This window comes from Ptiloglossa arizonensis, chromosome 2, assembly GCF_051014685.1.
Source record: "Ptiloglossa arizonensis isolate GNS036 chromosome 2, iyPtiAriz1_principal, whole genome shotgun sequence".
NCBI classification, from domain to species: Eukaryota; Metazoa; Arthropoda; class Insecta; order Hymenoptera; family Colletidae; genus Ptiloglossa; species Ptiloglossa arizonensis.
The window spans coordinates 26,691,994-26,717,786 of NC_135049.1; the positions used below are offsets into that span (position 1 = coordinate 26,691,994).

General features: G+C 40.2%; 1 protein-coding gene and 1 long non-coding RNA gene across 6 annotated transcripts in view; one reads left to right on the top strand and one right to left on the bottom strand.

Annotated features, from left to right (window-relative positions):
* Positions 1-25,793, top strand: part of Glut4ef (Glucose transporter 4 enhancer factor) — a 171,201-nt gene that overhangs the window by 17,454 nt on the left and 127,954 nt on the right. Inside the window, exon 1 of one of the 5 annotated variants that reach the window (XM_076304332.1) lies at positions 8,827-9,152. The exons of 2 other annotated variants lie outside the window; for them this stretch is intronic. In XM_076304332.1, coding sequence (XP_076160447.1) covers positions 9,045-9,152 — 108 coding nt within the window. In that variant the 5' untranslated portion in view covers positions 8,827-9,044. Of the gene's footprint in view, positions 1-8,826; positions 9,153-10,506; positions 10,781-25,793 lie in introns of those variants that run through there. 2 more of the 5 variants (XM_076304334.1, XM_076304331.1) reach the window with 2 other exon arrangements.
* LOC143143270 (uncharacterized) lies at positions 5,026-8,852 on the bottom strand. Its single transcript, XR_012991071.1, has 2 exons — positions 8,031-8,852; positions 5,026-5,736 (listed from the first exon to the last, which is right to left on the bottom strand). It is a non-coding gene; the product is annotated as an uncharacterized LOC143143270 (long non-coding RNA).

Here is a 25,793-nt window from a genome sequence, read left to right on the forward strand (position 1 = left end):
TATTAACGTTACTCTCATACGTAGAATTACTTATTTAGGAAAAACCCAAAGAGGAGGAGAACGAAACGGGGAAAAGTGAAGAACACTTGGAACGATTCTTGTAATAAATTACATTCTTGTATCAAACTTTTAGTAGATTGTACGTAAGAAATTTATATCGATCGCGTTACACGAGTAGAGAACATTTCGAATAAGATCGATCGCTATCCGAGCGACTTGCCACCGATGCTGCGAATAGATGCGAATTCTTGCGAACTCAAAAGAATTTGAATCTTTCAACCTACATTGTTCACCGTGTATACACGTTGAACATCCACGCGGTTATTAGACCCTCTAAACCGTGGTCTTTAATTTCCCCCGTTTATGAACTTCGTAATTCATAAACGGGGTAAAAACAAACCTGCGAAGCTTCGTAAGCGATAATTTCATATTTTTTTTTCTTTCTTTCCATTTTCTTCTTCTCGATACACGAGAGTTAAGTATCTTACACGTTACCAGACTTTGTGTTTCTTTTACGTTTTTTCGAGGGTGGTCCAAACGACCCAGTTACTCGAAGCGCGTTTAATTCCCCGTGGTAAGTATAAAATTGATAGTAAATTCTGGTCGGCGATTCGAAACTTCTCCAACGAACTTAAACAATTAAGACAACGTCCCGTGCTTCTTCCAGCAACTTTCGACGAACATTCCTCCTCGAACGTATTAACGAGAAATATTTGCGATCGAGGATCTCGAGAAGCAGACGATTCCGAACGATTACCGATCGCTCGTATCGGAGCAGCTTTTTATCCGATCATCGTTATTATAGCAATTTTCGCTCCATTCGATCTCGTCGATGCCTCGAAACTCGCCGAAAGTTCGACTTTCGCGAATTTATCGATTACTTTTCAAACGAGTCCACCGCAACGGAATTGTTTCGCAAACTCGTAACAAATTCGTCAATTTTCCATTAGCACTAGGTTTACAGGACACGTTAATTTAACGCATTTCTATCGACGAGAAAAATTACGAATACCGTTTACATTATTCTTCGGTCACTAGTACCGACTTTTATCCATCTAACGAGACAAATATCTATCGAAATTCATTTTCTTCGAAGCTTTCTAATTTTATAATTCTCTATACGGTATTTCTATTTGATACGCGTCAATTTCACGCAAGAGATGTCCGTAAACCTAGTGTTAACAATATATATAAATAACTACGTAGACGATTATGTACTCGAGTACACTGCTCCGAAAAATGATCTCGAAGAGTTACATTCTTGGAAAATGCGAACGGAAGTGGTTTCGCGTCGTTTCTTCAATTATCCACGAATTCGTGATCCGTTGCGCCACGTTGCTCGATGTTTCGTTGTCGTTCGCGTTCACGTACGGTTTTATCGGGAGATAATTCTCGCGTGAAAATTCCCCGAGACTCGTTTCGATATCGATGCAAGAAACGTTCGAGATCTCGAGTCGAGTCGAGCCGCGAAAAGTAGCGTCACTCTCTTGAGTTTTTCGGCCACGTATTTTTATCCGCTCCGCGCGGTAACCGCCCTTCCTTTTATCGAGGTGGCGAGAAGTACCGTGGAATGGAATAAATAAATTGTTCGTTTCTCGTTTTCGCGCGATGAAACGTCACCGATCGCGACATCTAGCAGTTCTTGGGCCGGATCGGGCGATAATCTCGATACGATTTCATAGACTATTGTTTTCGTTCTTCTGGATTTAATCCAACCGTCGAGGTCGTCTTTTGTGTAGATCTTATCGCGACGGGTAATCAGCTCGAATGCGTCGCGGCTATTCTCGTTATCGAACGGTCAACCGATATTCGTTGAATTTATATTTACAACGAGACGTCTCTCCCGTGTACGAAATCGAGGGTCTTTGGTATCGTTTTTTGTTCATCGTCGCGACCACCTGGAAGAACTACAAGTTGCTTGGAAAGATCACCGTTGCGAGTGACAATCTGTTTCTAAGCTCCGTACGTTTTCGTTATTAATCGAAAGACAATGTGTCTCCTTATTGGAACGTAACCGATCTTCGATTCGCGAGACACTCGAATTGCACGAGTTTCGTTCAACGCGAACGAAATATAAAAGAAAAGAAAGATATACGGTTAGAGTACTATTTAACGTTCAATTTTATTCGATACTTTTACCCAAAGTACTTACTTTACCTTTAAACGGTAAAATGAACGCGAAACTCGACTATCGAGAAAAGAAATACGTATTCACGGTGACAAACGAACTTCTTCGTATATGTTCGATTTAACGTTACAGAATCTATCCCGTTCGGTTACACGGGTTCTAGATGCGCAGGTTTTTCCGTGCGCGCGATTACGTAATTGTTTAAATTGCTTTCGAGGTAACCTAAAAATTCGCACTTCCTTTCGTTTTCCCGCTAGACCGGGCCCGTGTGCGCTGTTCGTGGAATCGGAGTCGGATCTCGTTCTAGTCCTGCGCGTGCGCACTCCTCTCGTTCTCGTCCTGCGCGTGCGCACTCCTCCCGGTGTCGTGCTGCGCGCGCAGGAAGAGAACCGTTTCGCGTTTATCCTGGCTGTCGCGAGAGGATACGGACAAACCCCGATCTTGTTTGCACAAATCGTGATGCATCGAGCGAGAACGGTGCGTTATCGTTGGTCAGATACCAATCTCGCGGCACGTTCGGTCGCCGTAAACAGGAATGACGTTAACAAGTCGTTTCGATCGATCGTCGATTCTCGTTTGATAAAAAAAAAAAAAAAAAAAAATATGTAAGTATCTGGCGTCCGCGTACGGGAACGAATATGACGTAGTACCCTCGCAACGTTCCGGAGGATACTTTATTTCGAAGGAATGTTACTTCGAATCCTTCTATCTCTTTTAACAACCGGTTCTAACGCTTTGGAAGCGATTACGTATAATCCTGGATCATCGCAAGGATTAACCCCTCGTGCCAAGGAAGCTGGACTTCGCGGTTGCAAGAAACGCTTTCCGATTGAACTGTGACTCTTTTTATGCGTCTGCAAAGACACTTTGTCGAGCGCAAGGTTAACGTATTCAATTTGAATATTGTAATTTTATGACAGGCCGACACTTACACGTGGTTCGGTGATAAATAGTTTAGCTAATAATAATTACCGTAATCGAATTCTCCTCTTTTGTGTAGAACGTATCAACGGACAGTCGTAGGATCGATTTGAGACTCTTAGGTGTAAAGAAATGTTGACTTTCAACGAATTCCTCGTTAAGAGTACGGTGCTTTATCTCGATAAAAGTTCCCGAACCATTCCCCACTACAGTTTATGTTTATGCATTAATCGAGTGGCTAGCAGTGAGAACGATAAGATACGCGTGCGAGATTGAATTTCATCCGCCAATGGAAATTAAAATTTTATTGTTAATGTATCTTCACGACTACGTTATCAATGGATCGGTGAAGATTTCACGATTAAAACGAGACAAAATACGATCTTCCTCGGGATACTTTTAATTATATCGATTTCAATCGTAATTGACAGCACTGTTTTATATTAAAGGTCGTTACGTTAATATTCGTTATAAGTCTTCGAATGGACTCGATTTTGCGACTTTTATCGAGGAGTTCCTGTGTACTGGTCCTTTCTTCGAAGTCACGGATTGTTTTCAACGTTACGATTACAATTTTCCATCTACTATTGTCGTTGAAAACAATTTTCACTTCTTCACGCTCGATACCTAATTTATTTTTAAAATGTCCAACCGTTGTACGGAGAACTTTCGTTATCTGGCCCGAGCTCTTAAGCCCTGACACCGAAGGCACAGTTATAGAAACACATTAGCAATGAACCTTCCAGATAAGTATTTATATATCTATTTAACGTGTGCCGTCAGCCTAAGGTCGAGCGAAAATATCTTCACACTTCTAGCAGGGATCTCAATTTGAAAATAAAATTGACTTTTAAGTATCAGATTAATCAATAAGTACGCGAGATCGTATATCTGCTAATCAAGTTTCACTGTTAGTAGATAGTTAGATAAAAATTTATGCAGTTAATTGTATTCAGTATCAATTAAGAATTTCCCCAATTAAACATTATCGAACCGATCGGTTCCACTATCTCGCTTTGTCATCTCGAAAGTTGAAACATTTAACCTTTCTGAATTACTGCTTCAATTTTCATCCACGAATAGCTCGCGATAAGATACTTCGCTAATTTCTACAACGCGATTAATAGAAATAACTTTATCGTCGAATAATTACAAACAATTATCCCATCACCGAGGATCGTTTGAACGTGATCGTTGTTCGTATAATTCTTTTTTTTTTTCCACGAGAATACAAGCTTGCAAGCATTGAATTATTCAATTATCAATACACGATATTCGATATTCGACAATCGAGCCGCGCGTTATTACGTATTACATTAACTTTTCCAATTTTGTGAAATCGAGCGGAGTTTCCGTTTCAAATTGCATTGTATCGTTAGCTTGGAATTAAATTGTAATTTATACCTGGAAATATTTCATACGTCCCTTTTTAACGTCTAAATACAATTTTTTAACGTGACTACAATGTCGGGGATTCGAATGTCAATTCTTCGGAATGATAATTTCCAAATTGATTCACATTCCTTAACACAATTCGGAAATACACAACTCGCAAGGATCGTCGTTCGATCGACCGTGTGTCATGTCCTCGGTGTCTAATTTCGTAACTTAATAAAAAGAAATCTTTTTTTCGGGATGCACCCTCGGGGAATAAATCATTCACTTTTGTAAGAATCGTGCTCCGTGGACGAAACGGTTGGAAACTCCGCTCCTCGTTGAGGGACTTGGTCGTAAAATAACTCGAGCGTCGCAGGGTTCGCTGACTAAGATTTCGACAAGACTAAATTTGACCGGGGCATAGTCCTAAATTCCCGTGGTGTCGGGACGTAAATGCTTACTTTGCAGTCGTCAATGAGTGAACGTAAGCCGACCACTAAGTTTGACTAATCCCAAAGGCAAAGTCTGTGTCTCGAGTGACCGGTACGCTTGCACAGTCGAGAGAGCCTTTTTTATTCTTCTTCTTCTTTTTTTTTTTCTTCTGCTTTTTTCGTTTCTCTTCTCGTGAAACGCGCGCGTGCAACGATCGGTCCGTTTGTTTGTTTGTCACGAGAGGGAAGGAACACTGCGAAACATCGATTATAATTATCTAGCGTCTCCTTGATCTCGGAACAAACAGCAATTATCTACGTGAACTTTGCATTATCATTTCCTCTTTTCACGAACGTAGTTTATTGTCGGATACGATTGATTTGAAACAATACCGATCGAAAAGCTGATAGCCTTCGAGCGACATTGGTCATTTTCTACAACGCGAGATAGTACCCACCGATGGATAAATAATGGCTCGGAGGAGTTCTTCGTTTGGATACGACCGCACCGCGTCTGAAAAGTAACGACGTAATAAACGCACTCGAAGAAGCGACTTCGTCGTAAAATGAGCCGTTATTTGTTTCTCGCTGTTTATTAATCACGGTGATTATATGGAATTTTTATTCATACCGGTTCGAGGTACTGCGAGTTGAGATCACGGTTAAAAATGTACTGTGCCGAGATGAGAAGTTGGCCAGCGGCTTAAATCGATTATATTGGGATTTCTTTTCTGTAAACGTATGCTTTGTGACACGATTATAACTACAGGGTAGATGGATAAACAGTTTGAGATAATACTGTAGGTTGAGACCACAGTTAGGAATGTACTGTGTCAAAATGAGAAATTGACCAGCGGGTTGGATCTGTTGATTTCTTCTCTGTGAACGTACGATTTGTGACACGATCATAACTATTATCAAGGTACACGAATGAATAACTTGAGATACTACTGTAGGTTGAGATTACAGTTAGGAATGTACTGTGTCAAAATGAGAAGTTGACCAGCGGGTTGGATTGGTTATATTGTGATTTCTTCTCTGTAAACGAATGCTTTGTAACACGATCATAACTACAAGGTATATGGATGAACAGTTTGAGATACCATTGTAGGTTGAGACCTTAGTTAGAAATGTACTGTGCCAAGATGAGAAATTGGCCAGCGGTTTAAATCGGTTATATTATAATTTCTTCTTTGTAAATGTACGATTTATGACACGATCATAAGTACAGGGTACATGAATAAACAGTTTGAGATACTATTGTAGGTTGATATTACAGTTAGGAATGTACTGTGTCGAGATGAGAAATTGGCCAGCGGCTTAAATCGGTTATATTGTGATTTCTTCTCTGTAAACGTACGATTTATGACACGATCATGAGTACAGGGTAGATGGATAAACAGTTTGAGATCTACTGTAGGTTGAGACCACAGTTAGAAATGTACTGTGCCAAGATGAGAAATTGGTCAGAGGTTTGGATCTGTTGATTTCTTCTCTGTAAACGTACGATTTATGACACGATCATAACTACAGAGTAGATGGATAAACAGTTTGAGATACTATTGTAGGTTGATATTACAGTTAGGAATGTACTGTGTCAAGATGAGAAATTGACCAGCGGGTTGGATCTGTTAATTTCTTCTCTGAAAACGTACGATTTATGACACGATCATAACTACAGAGTAGATGGATCAACAGTTTGAGATTCTATTGTAGGTTGAGACCCCAGTTAGAAACGTACTGTGCCAAAATGGGAAATTGGCCAGTGGTTTGGATCGGTTATATCGTGATTTCTTCTCTGTAAACGTACGCTTTGCGTCACGATCGTAAGTACAGGATACACGGATAAACGGTGATACGAACGAACGGGATCATGTATCGTAGCTCGACGATGAGAAACACACCGGCCAACTTCTCATCTCGGCGCAGTACGTCGTAGCTCGGTGTTGTCTCGATTTGCCTGATCCTCCGTAAATTCTCGAGTTGCTTGTCCTCGACTTTGAACCGTGTCCCGAAGAAACGGATAATACACCAGTCGCAGCTGCTTCGCGCCAAACTTTGACTAGGACTTACCGTGTTGACGAAAACTTTTAAAGGTAGACCGAGAGCAAACAACCGAAAGAGGTGTATGTAAATGTGTACGGGATTTGGAAGCGTACGCGGACCAACCGTGCAGAAACCGTTTCTCCGGGTAACGCGCAAAAATATTTTCCTTATTTTGCGCCAGGTCTGGGCGAATTAATTCGGGATCACGACTTTGGTAAATAAATGAGCCGATCCCGCGTGGAAAATTTTCGGTGCGGGCATCGGTGAAAACTTTCCGCGGTCGGGCGCGAAATTGTCTGCAACGAAGCGATCAGAATTAGGAACAGTGGCGTTCCTTGATTAAATTTTATAATTTTCGATCTACGAAAGTTTCGCGAAAAGTGAACAGATAAAACTGTTGCTACTCCTTGGTAGCATTCTAGCGGCACGAAGCGTGTTCCCGTATCAGGTTCGCTAAGAGTGCAATTTAAACAATTGAGGATCGACGATACCAACTATTTTACTATTTATACGTACTCATTCTTTTCTATGTCTCATACTCTTTCGTTCATCTCTCCCCACTTTTTCACATATTTTCTCTTGTACTATTTCAATTCGTTACCTTCAAAAAATCACCTCATCGACTATACACACTTGTACACACTCATCCTTTTCTATATTTTATACTCTTCCCTCCCCGTTTCTTCACTTATTTTCTATATCATTTTTCCGTATCATTTCAATTCGTTACCTTTAAAAAATCACCTCATCGACTATACACACTTATACACACTCATTCTTCTCTATATTTCATACTCTTCCATTCATCTCTCCCTACTTCTTCACTTATTTTCTCCCGTATCATTTCAATTCGTTACTTTCAAAAAATCACCTTATCAACTATATACACTTATACATACTCATTCTTCTCTACATTTCACACTCTTCCATTCATCTCTCCCCACTTCTTCACACATTTCCACCCGTACCATTTCAATTCGTTATTCAAAAAATCACCTCATCAAAAATACACACTTACACACACTCATCCATCTCTAAATTTCACACACTTCCGTTCACCCCTCCCACTTCCTCCCACATTTCCACCCGTACTATTTCAAATCGTTACCTTCGAAAAGAAAACTCACCTCACCGACTATTCTTCTCGCCCTTCTTTCCTACGCACATTGTTCCCATTCTCAAGAGCCTATTTTTACAATTCTTCTCCAAAAATAACTCTTCCTCTCATACTTCCACCATACCTCTTACCACCGCTCGATATACACTTGCAACGATACGAAAAAAAGCCCCTCCTACGTGGCAATGAATCACCGATCGGCTGTAAAACCACGCGAAATGTAAACTTGTCACCTGGTGGACCTGGGAATCGAACGAGATCGGGAAATGGTGGTCGATGTTGGAAACTTTCACGGTTTGTTGCAACCGTTTCGGTAGTTCTGCGGTGGTAGGATTCTCGAGGGCTGCGGGGTACCGCAGCTCGAGCCAACCACCGTGAAAGATCGTGTCCCGGCTGCGCGAAATCCCTGACGCAACCTCGATGCAACCGGGGGCCTCAGCTGTGCTCCTCCAGGCTTTGTCCTTTCGAACGATTGGAAGGATATCTGTTGGCCGGCGTTGCTAGATTCCTGCATGCCCGTTTCCCTAGCAGACGTACGTTACTCACGTTCAGGTGCAGCCTGCACGTGGAAACGCGATTACGCAGTTGCGCCATTAGCGTCGGCAGCCGGCCAATGACGCTGGATCGGGAATAGACTCGTTCGAACAAAGAAATCGTACCACGAGACCGCGTTCGGATCCACGGGCCATCTGGATGAACGTCCTGTGAGACGAGACCACCGATTCCGTGCCCTATTTAGATAAGCCACGAGAAGAGAGCACCGCGATCAGTCGTCGATCGATTCACCGCGACCGATCGCATTTATTTTTAAGATTGCGCAACTATACGACCGACCGCTTGGCAGCCGGCAGTTATGGTACTGCGTCTTTCGTGTTCGCGGCGGTTGGCGTTGACGCAGTGGCCCGTCGTGCTCCGGTCCAAGATGCAGGTCGTGTTTCGCCACGATCGTTTTGCGTTTGTTCTTTTACTTCGAGTGGATTCTCGCCGGCCATTCACGCGTAGGTACGATCACTTGTGATACGAGATGTCGGTGATCGTTCACGAGCGAGCGATCGCGTACGATTCGTTGCCAGACGAGGAGCTAGTAATTAACGAAGAACGAGAGCTTGCGGTCCGAGATCGCGTTGAATCGGTACGTGGCGGTTCGGTGGTCGTTGGTTTTTCTAGCATGTCTTCGTGTCTTGTGATTTAAGGATTGTTTTGTGAAGGATTTATGCTTGTTACGATGCTCGGGGTAAACTGACGGGGTAATTGCCGACGAGCACCATCGCTCGAAATTAAATTCCATTCGTGGAAATCGGTTTCGTTGAGCGACCGTGTCTTGTCTCGTTGTTTGACTGGATCTCTATTGACTAGAGATCGTGTCGTTGCGTTTGGTTCGTTGTTTAATCCGCGAGCAAACGGGGAATGCAATTTTGTAGGTTTGCGATCGGTTGGTTCAGTAACGTGTCTCGCGGTCCGGATCGTTTTTATCGCGACCGATTCCGTTTTTCTTTCGTTGTGGTTCGCCGTCGAGTAATAATTATCGATGATAAGAGCGCGTGGTCGCGCGATTTAATTAATGCGTGGAAGCCCCGGTGGCCATTGATGCGGTAGCATGTCTGCGATCCAAGGTAGAGATTGTCTCGCTGCAACCGATTGCGTATGTTTTGTTACTTTGTAAACAGGTAGTAGCCATTAACTTGGGTAACGTGTCTTGCACGTACCGAGTTGCGACTCGTTTTATCGCAGCTGCTCGCGTTTCAAGTTTTTTTCTTTCTTCTTTCTTTAATCACTTTACAGGGGAATAGTAGCCATCGAGTAGCGAGTCTCGCGATCCAAGCTGGAGATTATTTTATCGCGCAGGTTCGCGTACGTTCTTTCGTCGATACGAAAAATAATCCCGTAATCCTCGTTTCCCGAAAAATCATGCTTCCTTGCACAGTCAGGATCCTCGTAGACGCTCTCCGTTCGCAATTACGGCTTACGATATTTATTGCACGTTTTATCTCAGGAAGTAAAGCCCCGAGGCAAGATATATTCTACGTGTGAATGTCCTTGGTTACGTAACAATTAATTCTTCGTTCTTTTTCTTCTTATTCTTCTTCTTCTTTTTTTTTTCTTTTCAATATCTTTCTCCCGGACGATACGCCGCGATAAGTGGCAGCGTCTGTAACCGTTTATCTTTCCCCTATATTGTATAGTCAACAAAGCATTAAGAGAAATTCACGCTGATCTGGTGTATACGAGTGATTAGCGACGAGCTAATGATTCGTTATCGTTAATTTCATAGAATTAAACATTGCGACACCGTTTCGTTTCCCAGAGCCTTGGAAGCGGTTCGAACTTCTTCCACACTGTACTTCGTGTTTTCTTATCATCGTGTATACGTGTGCATAAATATATATACACATCTCGTTTCTTTAGAATCTTCGAAAGATGGAACATTCAGGAGAAATCGTTTCTCTTTCTTTCGATTCTGGGAATTTTCGAAGCGAAACGCACCGTGCTTCGCGTTTGGCGCGTGCTTTTACGGTACCCTTTGTTCTCCGAGTATTTCTTCTTTTTTTTTTTTCATTTTCTTTTTTAGCTCGCTACGCCGTCTCGAGCCGCGAGTCGATGTAAAATGAGTAAACGGAACGCGATACAATGTGTGTACACACGGAATACCAAAAAGGAGCGTGCGTTATCTCGTGGAAAAGGAGCTGTCATTGGAGGCAAGGTACGAGCGTGTCGAAGGATGAACTGAATCACCATTGTGCCTGGAAGGCAATGACAAAGGTCACTCTTGAACCACATTTTCGGTAACGAGCGAAACCGTTGAATCGATTATACACTCTACCGGAATCGTCTCTCTGCTCTGTACTTGTTTACAAATATTTGACACGAGTCGTTCGAGGACAGAGTCGAAATATATATATATGTTCCCATGATCGTTCGTGACTTGTCCGCGAGAGGTTTTCCGCGTGTCACGTTTCCTGCGCGAAGGTTGCGACGCGTCACTTACCAAAGTTGGGAGACACGATTTCCGCCAATACCGTTCGACACTTCCGGGTGTAAGTCGTGCCCATTTGGAAACGCGTTCCGTCGATACGTTGGTCATTTAGCTTGGTCAGGGGTTTCTTGATTCATCGTACGAGCGAAACAATTCTTTTGAAATTGTCAGGTTTGTATCTGGTGGTCTTTAAGAGTGTCAATGTGAGACACGAATGTTTTTAGATGGATCAATTTGAGTCAATTTAAGGGAAAATTGGATAGGTAAGGGAAGCATTGTAACCCATCTGAGTGAATATTTCTATTCGAAGATCCAACGTGATCTTTCGTCAGTACAAACGTCATCCGAGGCCTGGAGCATAGAAAACTTGCGTCATGTTAGCTACTGACGTCATCGAATCTCGATTCACGTCCCGAAACACGTATTCAATTCTTCGAGTCTCGATATCCACGTATTCCAAAGTCTTTAAAGGGAAGCCTGTTTTCTCACACTTTCCGAGAAGTCTCCGAAGAGTAAGTGGCTCGATAGCTTGGTGATGTTAGATATCTGAATAGCTGTACAGCTAGATAGATACAGACGGTTAGATAACGATATTTATCTAGCTTGTGAAAAGTCTGATCGTATTCAATCGTGTACCAATCTGGAGAAATTCACTCCACATGGCTGGGAATATTCCGGTAGTGTGCTATACGAGAACAGTGGACGATGACACCTATAGATGTCAACGTGTATTGTCGAAAATTGGCACGAATAATGCTCACAATATCTACTTTGAACACACTTACAAAATCTTTATAGAAGGCGTTACCTGTCGCCAAACAAATATTCCCAAATATCACTTTCTCCCCTTCTAAGAAGGTTAAGGGTTTCGTCCTTAAGGGTTTGCACCCTGAAATTACCAATTCGTTTTCACTTATCCAAGTCTCGATCCTCGGTATTGTTATTCGTCTATCGGGTTCGATCAAAATAGGAACAAATCCCAAAATGCATAAAGTGCATCGAATGCATAAAGTGCATAAAATGCATAAAATGCATAAAGTGCATAAAGTGCATAAAGTGCACAAAGTGCATAAAGTGCATAAAGTGCATAAAGTGCATAAAGTGCATAAAGTGCATAAAGTGTATAAAGTGCATAAAATGCATGGAATGCAAAAAGTGCATAAAATAACGCACTCGCGTTATCGGTTCCTTCGGGAGGATAAACTTTTGCTAAATTTCCAAACGTGTACTCGTGAATCGCAACCCTAAACGTTGGTTGAGTCTCTCTCTCTCTCTCTCTCTCTCTCTCTCTCTCTCTCTCTCTCTCTCTCACTTACTCACTCACTCACTCACTCTATCGCGCGTGTATATTTCCTACTCATCAGTCGCGCGAGATTATGTTCGCTTAGAGACGCGCGCGGATGATTGCAACCTACGCAGCAGTTTCAGCGAAAGAGGTCGAAAGTTTCGCGCAGATATCAGTTTCCCCATGTGTCGTTCGCCCCGAGTTCGCGCCGATACTCGAACACCCGACGAAAAGCTTCGAACGTATCGTTCGCCGTGAAAAAAAAAGAAAAAAAATGAAAAAAAAAAAAAAAGAAACGCCCGAGCGGGTACGACGCCGCAGAAAATAACCGAGAGGCCTTCCTCGTATGACGCAACGCTTGTTTTTCTAATGGCCGGCCGGTACAACTCATCATAATAATCGCCACTGTGATGCAAATGTCTATCCATAGATCGACGTATGCGCTAACGACCAGCGTGTGTATGCAGCACCGGGTCTCGCGACTCGATTTCCATCGTTGGACAAGATTTTATACAATCGGTGTTTGTCCGTGAAATATACTATTTATTCTCCTGCTCGTTCGACTCATCGCCTTTAAGTGCACGCGATTGAACAATTGCGACGCGTATTTGTTTGTTTTTACCAGAGACGTTTCGTAGATATCGCGGTCACGTGTTTCTCACCTATCCTTGCATTTCCATAGTAGATTATTCTGTATACGATACGTTTCATTTTTCGATTCAAGTAAATAAATTTGAAGGTTCGATGAGAACACCGCGTCGAAGATCACAAGTTCGAGGAAATCTTCCCAAAATTGCATCTCAAATTGCGGAAACTTAATTCTCCTCGATTTTTACTCTCGCGATACAAACTAATATTTTACCGTTCACAGAGACGAATCATTCTCTAAATAACAAATCGTGATATTTTCTAATAACCGACGTGCGTGAACTCGTCGTACCGAACGGTGGCCACCGTGATGCAACAGTCTATCCATAGATCGACGAATGCACTAAGGTCGAGTTGCATTTGCACGCGATTCGATTCGCACGTGCGTTCCATTCGATCCCATTTCTTTCGCGAAGAGATTTAGAGAAATTCTTCATTTCGAAAGAATCTTGTCCACAGACCCTTTGGTTATTTTACTTATCCATTGAGATTTCGAAAAATTCTCCATTTCGAAAGAATCTTGTCCACAGACCCTTTGGTTATTTTACTTATCTATTGAGATTTCGAAAAATTCTCCATTTCAAAAAAATTCTCCATTTCGAAAGAATCTTGTCTACAGACACTTTGGTTATTTTACTTATCCATTGAGATTTCGAAAAAATCTTGTCTACAAACTCCTTGATTATTTTATTTACCCATTGAGATTTCGAAAAAATTCTCCATTTCGAAAAACTTCTCGATTTCGAAAAATTCTCCATTTCGAAAGAATCTTGTCCACAGACCCTTTGGTTATTTTACTTATCCATTGAGATTTCGAAAAATTCTCCATTTCGAAAACTTCTGGATTTCGAAAGAATCTTGTCCACAGACCCTTTGGTTATTTTACTTATCCATTGAGATTTCGAAAAATTCTCCATTTCGAAAGAATCTTGTCCACAGACCCTTTGGTTATTTTACTTATCCATTGAGATTTCGAAAAATTCTCCATTTCGAAAGAATCTTGTCCACAGACCCTTTGATTATTTTACTTATCCATTGAGATTTCGAAAAATTCTCCATTTCGAAAAAATTCTCCATTTCGAAAGAATCTTGTCTGCAGACCCTTTGGTTATTTTACTTATCCGTTGAGATTTCGAAAAATTCTCCATTTCGAAAACTTCTCGATTTCGAAAGAATCTTGTCTACAGACACTTTGGTTATTTTACTTATCCATTGAGATTTCGAAAAAATCTTGTCTACAAACTCCTTGATTATTTTATTTACCCATTGAGATTTCGAAAAAATTCTCCATTTCGAAAAACTTCTCGATTTCGAAAAATTCTCCATTTCGAAAGAATCTTGTCTGCAGACCCTTTGGTTATTTCACTCATCCATTGAAATTTCTAAAAATTCTCCATTTCGAAAACTTCTGGATTTCGAAAGAATCTTGTCCACAGACCCTTTGATTATTTTACTTATCCATTGAGATTTTGAAAAATTCACGATTTCGAAAAATTCTTCATTTTAAAAAAATCTTGTCTAGAAACTCCTTGATTATTTTATTTACCCATTGAGATTTCGAAAAATTCTCCATTTCGAAAGAATCTTGTCTACAGACCCTTTGGTTATTTTACTTATCCATTGAGATTTCGAAAAATTCTTCATTTCGAAAATTTCTCGATTTCGAAAGAATCTTGTCCACAGACCCATTGGTTATTTTACTTATCCATTAAAATTTCGAAAAATTCTCCATTTCGAAAGAATCTTGCCTACAGATCCTTTAGTTATTTCACTCATCCATTGAAATTTCTAAAAATTCTCCATTTCGAGAACATCTCCATTTCGAAAAATTCCCCATTTGGAAAAGATCTTCTCTACCCTGTACTTTCCAACGTACAGTATCGTCGATGGACGGTCCACCATCGATTATTTTGAGATGGTTTCGCGTCGCACGACCCGCAACCGTAATGCCCGTTGAACCTAATTTCCAAGTATCGGTCGTACGATCGATCCGCGGAATCTCTTCGAACCGACTGGTGGTTTCGCAACGCGATAGAATCGTTGGACTTTTTCGTTTCTCGCGCGAAATAAATCGTTCCATTATATTTTCCAACGACCGAGAGCCATAAACTCGTCATAATAATCGCCACTGTGATGCAAGTGGCGTCTATCCGTAGATCCACGAGCCTGGAACCAAGGTACCAGCGATTCGATTCGCTCCGTGCCGGAGCTGGTGGTATCGCGAGCACGATTTCGCCGATTGCCAGTGAAATCGAACAATCGTCCGGGGCCCCGTGTTACCAACTGGGAGCCAGACGGGGGGATAAGGGGAGGGGTAGGTGAGGCAGAGTTGTAATTTAAGGAATTGAAGTCATTACAGCATGACGTCAGACCGAACCTTTCCCAACCTTTCGTCGGAACTTCCTCCAGCTGCCTGGCTCGCGCGAACGCTTTCGAGAACTGACGTCAGGGATAAATGATCAGCAACGCTCCCGGATCTTGCGAAAGGTGTACACCAGGATAACTGGCTGTTCAGATTTTCGACCGGTTGGTCAACCCCGGCCGTGTGTTTTGCAAGGAGTGCAGGCCTCAAGGCCGCGTGTTTATCTCCGCTCGAGTATGCAGAATCCGAGCGCGGATTCTTCGATAATTGGAGCACCATTTTTTTTTTTCGGGAAGTAATACGTTTCGATCGTTCTTTTTTATTTTTTATTTTTTATTTTTTCGTTGTTGTTCTCAGTGGACACCGATCGAATGTATGTGAAAATATTTGGGTAATTTCAATTATTTTCGTACGGTTTACAGCGTTTCGAATTCGAACACCGAGGCGAATTATTTCGATGATTTTGATAACTTCGATGGGTTTAATAAGTTTGATAACTGTTGTGGATATTGAAATTATTACGTGTAAATGTACTTCTTTGTTGTCTGCGCGTTTTTCAATCTTCCGTGTAGTATTGATTACGTTACTTTTTACGGTACCTTTGGTGTTTCTTGTGATTTCTTATTTTCTATTTATCATGGAATTTTTACAAGTGTCCCACGTAGAGAACGTATCGAGGAGCGGGTAAGAATTGTTGTTCTTGGAAGAGGTGAGGTTCTGTTGACGCAAAATCCACGCGCTGTGCGTTTTTTTTTTTTTTTTTCATAATTTGACGAAATGAAAAAATTCCTGTAACGTTCGAACAAGAAATTTACCCGTTCATAAAATAAAGTAACGTATCACGAAATTAGCATACGCTTGCAAGTATCTTCGTTGATCGAAAGCGAGCATCTCCCGATAAGAGAGTTCTTATCAATTGTTCTTTATTAAAAGAACGTTTTGAAATTTTTGTTCCCGTTCGGTGAATTACCAACGAACTTCGATCCTGAATGTCTCGAGATGTACTTTTAACTTTACTTTAGCCACGGTTCGGCTTTCCGAGAAAGTAAACCGATTACCACTGTCGCGTAGCATTGAATTTTTTTTTCACCGAGGAAAGATTTATTACTCCGTTTATTTGTGTCGATCTTCCAAGTATGTTCATCCGTTGAGAATGAAGAAGAATCTCGTTTATAGGTCATTAAATTATTTTGGTTATCTTTCGAGAATGTGAAAAATACGGGTCTTTTGAATACAAAATTCAAATAATTGACTCCGCAAACAAATCCTTCCGTACGATAAAAGTCTCTCCGTTTCGAAAGTATCTCGTTCACGGGACGTTGAATTATTCCGTTTATTTTTCGAGAAGCGAGTAAGAAATACGAGACATTTTAGTCTTCTAAATGCAAAATTTAAATTACTCGAAAAAAAAAATTCTCTGGAAGGATAAAAGTGTTTCTACTTTCCCCTCTTTTTCTAGATTTCGAATCTTGTCTAGGGAACCTTTGATTATTTTACTTACCCATTGAGATTTTGAAACATTCTCCATTTCGAAAAAATCTTGTCTAGAAACTCCTTGATTATTTTACTTACCAATTGAGATTTCGAAAAAATTCTCCATTTCGAAAAACTTCACGATTTCGAAAAATTCTCCATTTGAAAAGAATCTTGTCTACAGACCCTTTGATTATTTTACGTACCCATTGAGATTTTGAAAAATTCACGATTTCGAAAAAATCTTGTCTAGAAACTCGATTATTTGACTTACCCATTGAGATTTCGAAAAAGTCTTGTCTAGAAACTCCTTGATTATTTTACTTACCAATTGAGATTTCGAAAAAATTCTCCATTTCGAAAAACTTCACGATTTCGAAAAATTCTCCATTTCGAAAGAATCTTGTCTACAGACCCTTTGATTACTTTACTTACCCATTGAGATTTTGAAAAATTCACGATTTCGAAAAATTCTCCATTTTGAAAAAATCTTGTCCAGAAACTCCTTGATTATTTTACTTACCCATTTAAATTTCGAAAAAATCTTGTCTAGAACCTCCTTGATTATTTTACTTACCAATTGAGATTTCGAAAAAATTCTCCATTTCGAAAAACTTCACGATTTCGAAAAATTCTCCATTTGGAAAGAATCTTGTCTACAGACCATTTGATTATTTTACTTACCCATTGAGATTTTGAAAAATTCACGATTTCGAAAAATTCTCCATTTCGAAAATATCTTGTCTACAAACTGCTTGATTATTTTATTTACCCATTGAGATTTCGAAAAAACCTTGTCTAGAAACTCCTTGATTATTTTACTTACCAATTGAGATTTCGAAAAAATTCTCCATTTCGAAAAATTCACCATTTCAAAAAATTCTCCATTTCGAAAAATTCTCGATTTCAAAAAATTCCCAACACCCCCGTCGTCGATCAACAACTACTCCCAATACGACGCAAACTAAATTCGAAGTCCCCTCGTTGGTCCCTTCTACAGAATAATCTGAATCGCGAAACAAGCGTCTTCGAGAACACCTTTTCCCAGCCGTGCAATATGTACGCGATCGTTATGCTAACCGTGATCCGTGGAAAAAAAAGAAAAAGAAAAAAAGAAAGAAAGGAAGAAAAAAAAAAAGAAGGCGAAGGTTACCGTTTCAATGTTAAGCTCGACATTGAGCGACACACGCGGTAACGAGATTATCGAGAATGTCGTCGAGCTTCTGTCTTTTCCGTGGCTGTTCGAGGACGCGAGCCAAAGCGAGATCGTACCGACTCGGTTTCAATCTTTCGTCGGATTTTCGTTTTTCACGCGAAACGAGCGCGACGACACGGATTTTCCACGCGTCGTTAACTTGGAAAACGGGGTGAAACCGGCCTCGAGGCTCCGTTGGTTATTTTTTCTTTTTTTTCTTTTTATTTCTTATTTTCAGCCGTCCCCGATGATGTACACCGAACACATTGACATTAGGCGGCCCCGAGTAAATTTTAACGTGTCCCGTTACGCGGACCGAATCTCGGCGCATTCTTCGATCGGGGTCATGGCTCTGTGAACGTGGCCAGTTTCTCGCCAGTGTTCTCGGTTTATCCGCGACGATTGCCCAAAATCGGAGAACACCGTCTAAACAATGCTCTCCCCCCACTACCCCTCGATCACCGTGTAACACGGCGTAGCGGAGCGTCGGTGCATTGTTGTTTTTTTTTTCTCTTCCTTTTCTTGTTCTCTTTTTCTTCCTTTTTTTTTTTCAATTTTCTTTCCGACCGAGCTCGAGACGCCATTAGTTCCGGTGAGGTGTTCGTGCGCAACCAAGTTTCTTTTTATCTTTTTCCACGTTTCACACTCGACGGAGTATATCTGTCTGCGTGTCAGTAGACCAGAGGTGCGCGAGGTCCGGCCCCGTGGGTCAGTTCTTTAGAAAGTTAAACAACCGGGGGGTTCGAAAGTTTGCGGGGGAAGGAAGAAAAAAAACATCAGAGTTCTTTTTACATTTTTTTCCTTTAATTGCAACCGAATCGTGAATACGTATTGAACGAAAACACGGACCGGTCGTAAGCCGAATGTCCGAACGGTATTCTTAAAGCGGACTTGTTGCAAACTTTTATCGAGGTCGAACGTTAAATAGGTTGTACTTGGGATTCTTTTTGCGTTATTCGATATTAGGAAGGCGAAGTGACTCGAGGAACTTTTCAGTGTGTATTCTCTGCTCGATAAGTCACGTTGTGATTGTGACGCGTTACTTCGAGCGTAGAAAGTTGTTCGTTTTCGTCTGCCAGTGAACGAGGTTGCGCACCACTGCGATGCATATTCTTTTAAGAGAAAAGTAGAGATTTTTTCCCCCTGAAATAGAGCTTCTTTATCTCGAACCGAGTCTCGCGTACGCTGAGCGATCAAGAGAGTCGGGTAAACCGAGCGTGAGCGAGATAAAGCGACAGTGGTTCACGTATCGAGGGAGAATTCGATCAGTTAACGGGGTGACACCGTAAAACGCGACGCGAACTGCGAAGTGTAGGTTGCACGATGATTCAGTGGAACCGAGCGAGTATTTAAATCAGTTACTTTTACCGAAACACAAAATACCGGTATTATATCGATGGTTTCCGGTTACGTCTGGAAAACCCTTATAGAAAAAGAGGTACGAAAGTACCGGTATGACGTCGTACCGGTTTACGAAAATACCGGTATCTCATTATTTACCGGTGTTATTACCGGTAAATATTCTCCAACGACCCACTTCTGCCGCATCATTTTTATAAACTTTGCACGCGTAAATGCAGCTATCCGCAACGTTGCATTTAATTGCGCGTGTACCGTGTAGGTACACATTTCGAAGATAATTAAAAGATATTCCAAACGGAGGATTACAGATTTCGAGAACAATTTAACCGAAATGATTTCAATTTTAAACCTCGTGATTTAAATAACACGCTTACGTATTTCGTGCAATAATATCCTCGTGGTGTAAATTCTACGAGTCGGGAAAGTGTTCTTCGCTCGCGATCGAAGAGTACGTTTTTCAAATTTTACACTCACGAGTATCGTTATTGGGGATTATCGGGACGATTTTGGTAAAATTCGACTCGATTTTCGTGTTGATGAAAACCTTGAAAAAACACCAAAGTGCATTCTTAGTCACTCGTTATTGAAGATTACATTTTTTAAATTTGAAATTTACAAATATTGGTATAAAGTGTTATCAGGACAATTTTGATAAAATTTGACTCGATTTTCGTGTCGGTGAAAATCTTGAAAAAATACCAAAGTGTATTCTTAGTCACTCGCGATTTTTCAAATTTGAAACTTACAAATTTTTATATCAGATGTTATCAGGACGATTTTGGTAAAATTCGACTCAATTTTCGTGTTGGTGAAAACCTTGAAAAAACACCAAAGTGCATACTTAGTTACTCATAATTGAAGTTTACATTTTTTAAATTTCAAACTTACAAATTTTTATATCAGACGTTATCAGGACGATTTTGGTAAAATTTGACTCGATTTTCGTGTCGGTGCAAATTTTGAAAAAACACCAAAGTGTATTTTCTTAGTCACTCGCGATTTTTCAAATTTGAAACTTACAAATATTCCTATCAGGGGCTATTGGAACAATTTTGGTAAAATTCGACTCGATTTTCGTGTTGATGAAAACCTTGAAAAAACACCAAAGTGTATTCTTAGTCACTCGCAATTGAAAACTACATTTAAAAAATTTTAAACTTACAAATATTCCTATGAGGGGTTACTGTAACACTTTATATAAAACTTCATTCGATTTTCGTGTCGGTGAGAACCTCGATAAAACACCAAAGTGTATTCTTAATCACTCGCGATTGAAGACAACATTTTTCAAATTTGAACCTTACAAATATTCCTATCAGAGGTTACTGGAACAATTTATATAAAACTCCATTTGATTTTTATGTCGGTGAGAACCTTGAAAAAATACTAAAGTGCATTGTTAGTCACTCGTAATTGAAGATTACATTTTTTAAATTTGAAATTTACAAATATTGGTAGAAAGTGTTATCAGGACAATTTTGATAAAATTTGACTCGGTTTTCGTATCGGTGAGTACCTTCAAAAAACACCAAAGTGCATTCTTAATCACTCGCGATTGAAGACAACATTTTTCAAATTTGAACCTTACAAATATTCCTATCAGAGGTTACTGGAACAATTTACATAAAACTCCATTTGATTTTTATGTCGGTGAGAACCTTGAAAAAATACTAAAGTGCATTGTTAGTCTCTCGTAATTGAAGATTACATTTTTTAAATTTGAAATTTACAAATATTGGTAGAAAGTGTTATCAGGACAATTTTGATAAAATTTGACTCGGTTTTCGTATCGGTGAGTACCTTCAAAAAACACCAAAGTGCATTCTTAATCACTCGCGATTGAAGACAACATTTTTCAAATTTGAAACTTACAAATATTCCTATCAGAGGTTACTGAAACAATTTATATAAAACTCCATTTGATTTTTATGTCGGTGAGAACCTTGAAAAAATACTAAAGTGCATTGTTAGTCACTCGTAATTGAAGATTACATTTTTTAAATTTGAAATTTACAAATATTGGTAGAAAGTGTTATCAGGACAATTTTGATAAAATTTGACTCGGTTTTCGTGTCGGTGAGTACCTTCAAAAAACACCAAAGTGCATTCTTAATCACTCGCGATTGAAGACAACATTTTTCAAATTTGAACCTTACAAATATTCCTATCAGAGGTTACTGGAACAATTTACATAAAACTCCATTTGATTTTTATGTCGGTGAGAACCTTGAAAAAATACTAAAGTGCATTGTTAGTCTCTCGTAATTGAAGATTACATTTTTTAAATTTGAAATTTACAAATATTGGTAGAAAGTGTTATCAGGACAATTTTGATAAAATTTGACTCGGTTTTCGTATCGGTGAGTACCTTCAAAAAACACCAAAGTGCATTCTTAATCACTCGCGATTGAAGACAACATTTTTCAAATTTGAAACTTACAAATATTCCTATCAGAGGTTACTGAAACAATTTATATAAAACTCCATTTGATTTTTATGTCGGTGAGAACCTTGAAAAAATACTAAAGTGCATTGTTAGTCACTCGTAATTGAAGATTACATTTTTTAAATTTGAAATTTACAAATATTGGTAGAAAGTGTTATCAGGACAATTTTGATAAAATTTGACTCGGTTTTCGTGTCGGTGAGTACCTTCAAAAAACACCAAAGTGCATTCTTAATCACTCGCAATTGAAGACTACATTTTTCAAATTTGAATCTTACAAATATTCCTATCAGAGGTTACTGGAACAATTTATATAAACCTCCATTTGATTTTTATGTCGGTGAGAACCTTGAAAAAATACTAAAGTGCATTGTTAGTCACTCGTAATTGAAGATTACATTTTTTAAATTTGAAATTTACAAATATTGGTAGAAAGTGTTATCAGGACAATTTTGATAAAATTTGATTCGGGTTTCGTATCGGTGAGAACCTCGATAAAACACCAAAGTGCATTCTTAATCACTCGCAATTGAAGACTACATTTTTCAAATTTGAACCTTACAAATATTTCTATCAGAGATTACTGGAACAATTTATATAAAACCTCATTCGATTTTCATATCGGTGAGAACCTTAACAAAACACCAAAGTGCATTCTTAGTCGCGCCGCGGTAGTTACGAGTTTAGACAATTAGCGTTTAAAATTCTCCCGATCCACGAAATCTGTTACGAAAAAGCGTTCCTCTGTTCGTGGACGCTTTGTGTAGACGTACACGGGCCGAGAGTGTGGTACGTACGCGGCGTGCTGTCGCGAACAGGTGTACACCAATTCCACGTTGACCTTTCGCGATTGTACGGGTGGCCGTGCAGGTGTGCAAACTATGCGCGATTATGAGTAACAGCCCGCGGTGTTGTTACTTGGTGGGAGAGGACGGCCGCGAGAGCCGATCCTACGAATTCGCGTTAAGTTGATTTTATCGTGGTAAAACGATAATTATTTCCAAAGAACTCCAGCAAGTGTGTCGGGCAGCTCGGCTGAAAGAAAATACCCGCGGCTCGCCTACGCGGCTTTTAGTATATACCGATGACGCAGCGGAACGCGTGGGATCATTGACGTATCGCCAACGGAATAAATATTCGCGGCGACGCGATTTGCGCAAACTGGTCTACGTATCGTCTACTAGAAATACACATTTCAGTTTCAGCTCCCGGACGACCCGTTTCGGGATCTTCTTTTTTATGTTTTTTTAATTTTTTTTTCACTTTTAGAAACCGTCGACGGGCCATTCTCGGATCATCGTTCTCAAGTTTACGAGTTTCCGTGATTTCAATGCACGTGTCACTCAACTTTACGAAGATACGAACGCGTTGAATATCGTTAATGAAATAAAATATCCGCAGTTAAGTTTCACGAGTACTGAATCGAAGGGTACTTGAATAGCCAGGTATTCTAACAGTATTGGAATAGTGTTCGAATACTGAGGTTTTCGAATAGCAAGCATTTCAATAGTAGATTACTCGAATACTCGAATACTCGAATACTTGAACAATCGAATAATCGAATAATTGAATAATCGAACACTCGAATAGTCAAATACTCGAATATTCGAACACTCGAACACTCGAACACTCGAACACTCGAACACTCGAACACTCGAATACTCGAACACTCGAACACTCGAGCACTCAAATACTCGAATACTCGAATACTCGAATACTCGAATATTCGAATACTCAAATACTCAAATACTCGAACACTCGAACACTCAAATACTCGAATACTTGAATATTTCAATACTCTAATACTCCAATACTCCAATACTCCAATAATCCAATACTCCAATACTCCAATACTCGAATACTCGAATACTCGAATACTCGAATACTCGAACACTCGAACACTTGAACACTCGAACACTCGAATACTCAAATACTCAAATACTCGAATACTCGAATCCTTGAATATTTCAATACTCCAATACTCGAATACTCGAATACTCGAATACTCGAATACTCGAATACTCGAATACTCGAATATTCCTTTCTCTCGAGAATCTTACCATCGGTGCACTTTTCATCGTTTTAAATGCCGTGAATTAACCAATCGGGAAATTTTCCTCGAAATCGGAGCATCGATTTTGGTAACTCTTCGAAAAGAATTTTGTTTGCGCGTCTTATTGCGCGCGTGTAGGTTTGTTTAACTTAAATCACGTGGATCGAAGAATCGAGGACTTTACTTTCAATTTGACCCAAAAACGGGACACGGTACGGTATCTTTTCGAAGTGAGGAGAACATCGCGAATTATTCGTCGCGCGAGCATCTCCAGTTTAGCGAAACGTTGCTCATTCGTCGTCGATTCTATTTGTTTGTATTCGCCGTGGCTAGTTCCCGGTGACGATAAACAAGAAGCGTAATAACCGTAACAGTGTTCTCGTGCCAGAAAATTCAAGTCTAGGTTTTCTACTTGATGGACTCTCGTTTCCAATCGTGCACTTTCACTGGTATCCCCCGACCGCTTCTCGGTTGTTGCAAAAACAACGAATATTCACCTTTCATCGTACCGTAAAAACAAATTCCAAGGATCGCGTTGATGTATCGACGATGACTGCGAACAATCTCGTGAATCTTCGGGTCGTTAAACCGTCCAGGGTCGTCGTTTACAATAATGACTGGCCATTAGCTCTCGAACACACCACGATTTGTTTACGACTACGAAAATCCCTCGGTTAGCCGGTTCGTCCCCGAAAACCACTCTCGAGGTTGTAACCTCCTTTTGTTCGAACGACGAAACGAATTCTCCGAATCGACCGAAACCGGTAGGCCTCACCGGTTAGCGGACGATCTGATTCATGAAATTGTCATGTTCGGTGCGTGTACCTTGCTCGTAAGGTCTCTCTCAAGAACGGTTGAATGGTCCGGCTAGGAGGTATTGCTTTATTCGTCGGAGTCGATTTTACAGTTAGCATTGTTTGATGGAATGCGGCCTTCCTTTCCTGCTTTTGGACGAGGCCGGTTCGTTGCAGCCGTAATAATCTGGACAAACCCCGGAAAGACCTTGGCTTTGCTTTAGATAACGGTTTCGTGGATTTCGTCGGGCGTGTCACGTACGGACGTGATTATTCCTAACGTTTCATTCTCACAGGAAAGAGAGAGAAGGAAACAGGAAATGAGAAGGAACTTTTGTCTTCTACTCGGATCTGGGGCTACTCGAGTAATTCGCTGTTCGAATGTTTCGCGAGTATTCGAATTGTACGAGTGAAGTTCGAATGTTCGAATGGTACCAGTGAATTTCGAATATTCGAATAGTACAAGTGAACTTTGAATGTTCGAATGGTAGGAGTGAATTTCGAATAGTCGAATGGTACGAGTGAATTTCGAATGTTCGAATGGTACGAGTGAATTTCGAATATTCGAATGATACGAGTGAATTTCGAATGTTTGAGTGGTACGAGTGAATTTCGAATGTTCGAATGGTACGAGTGAACTTTGAATGTTCGAATGGTACAAGTGAATTTCGAATGTTCGAATTGTACGAGTGAATTTCGAATGTTCGAATGGTATGAGTGAATTTCGAATGTTCGAATGGTACCAGTGAATTTCGAATATTCGAATAGTACAAGTGAACTTTGAATGTTCGAATGGTACGAGTGAATTTCGAATAGTCGAATGGTATGAATAAAATTCGAATATTCGAGTGGTACGAGTGAACTTTGAATGTTCAAATGGTACAAGTGAATTTCGAATATTCAAATGGTACGAGTGAATCTCGAATATTCGAATGATACGAGTGTATCTCGAATATTTGAATAGTACGAGTGAACATCGAATATTTGAATATTCTAATGGCACGAGTGAACATCGAATATTTGAATATTCGTGTATCGGTGGTGGAATATTCGAGTATTTGAATATAATAAAATTATCGCTACTGTTGCGAGTAAATGTTTGCGCGTGCAGGTAAAAAAAATTAGACATCATTTTCGCCTCTCTCTTTAAACTAGGACAAGAAACTTGTCTCGTGGAAGAA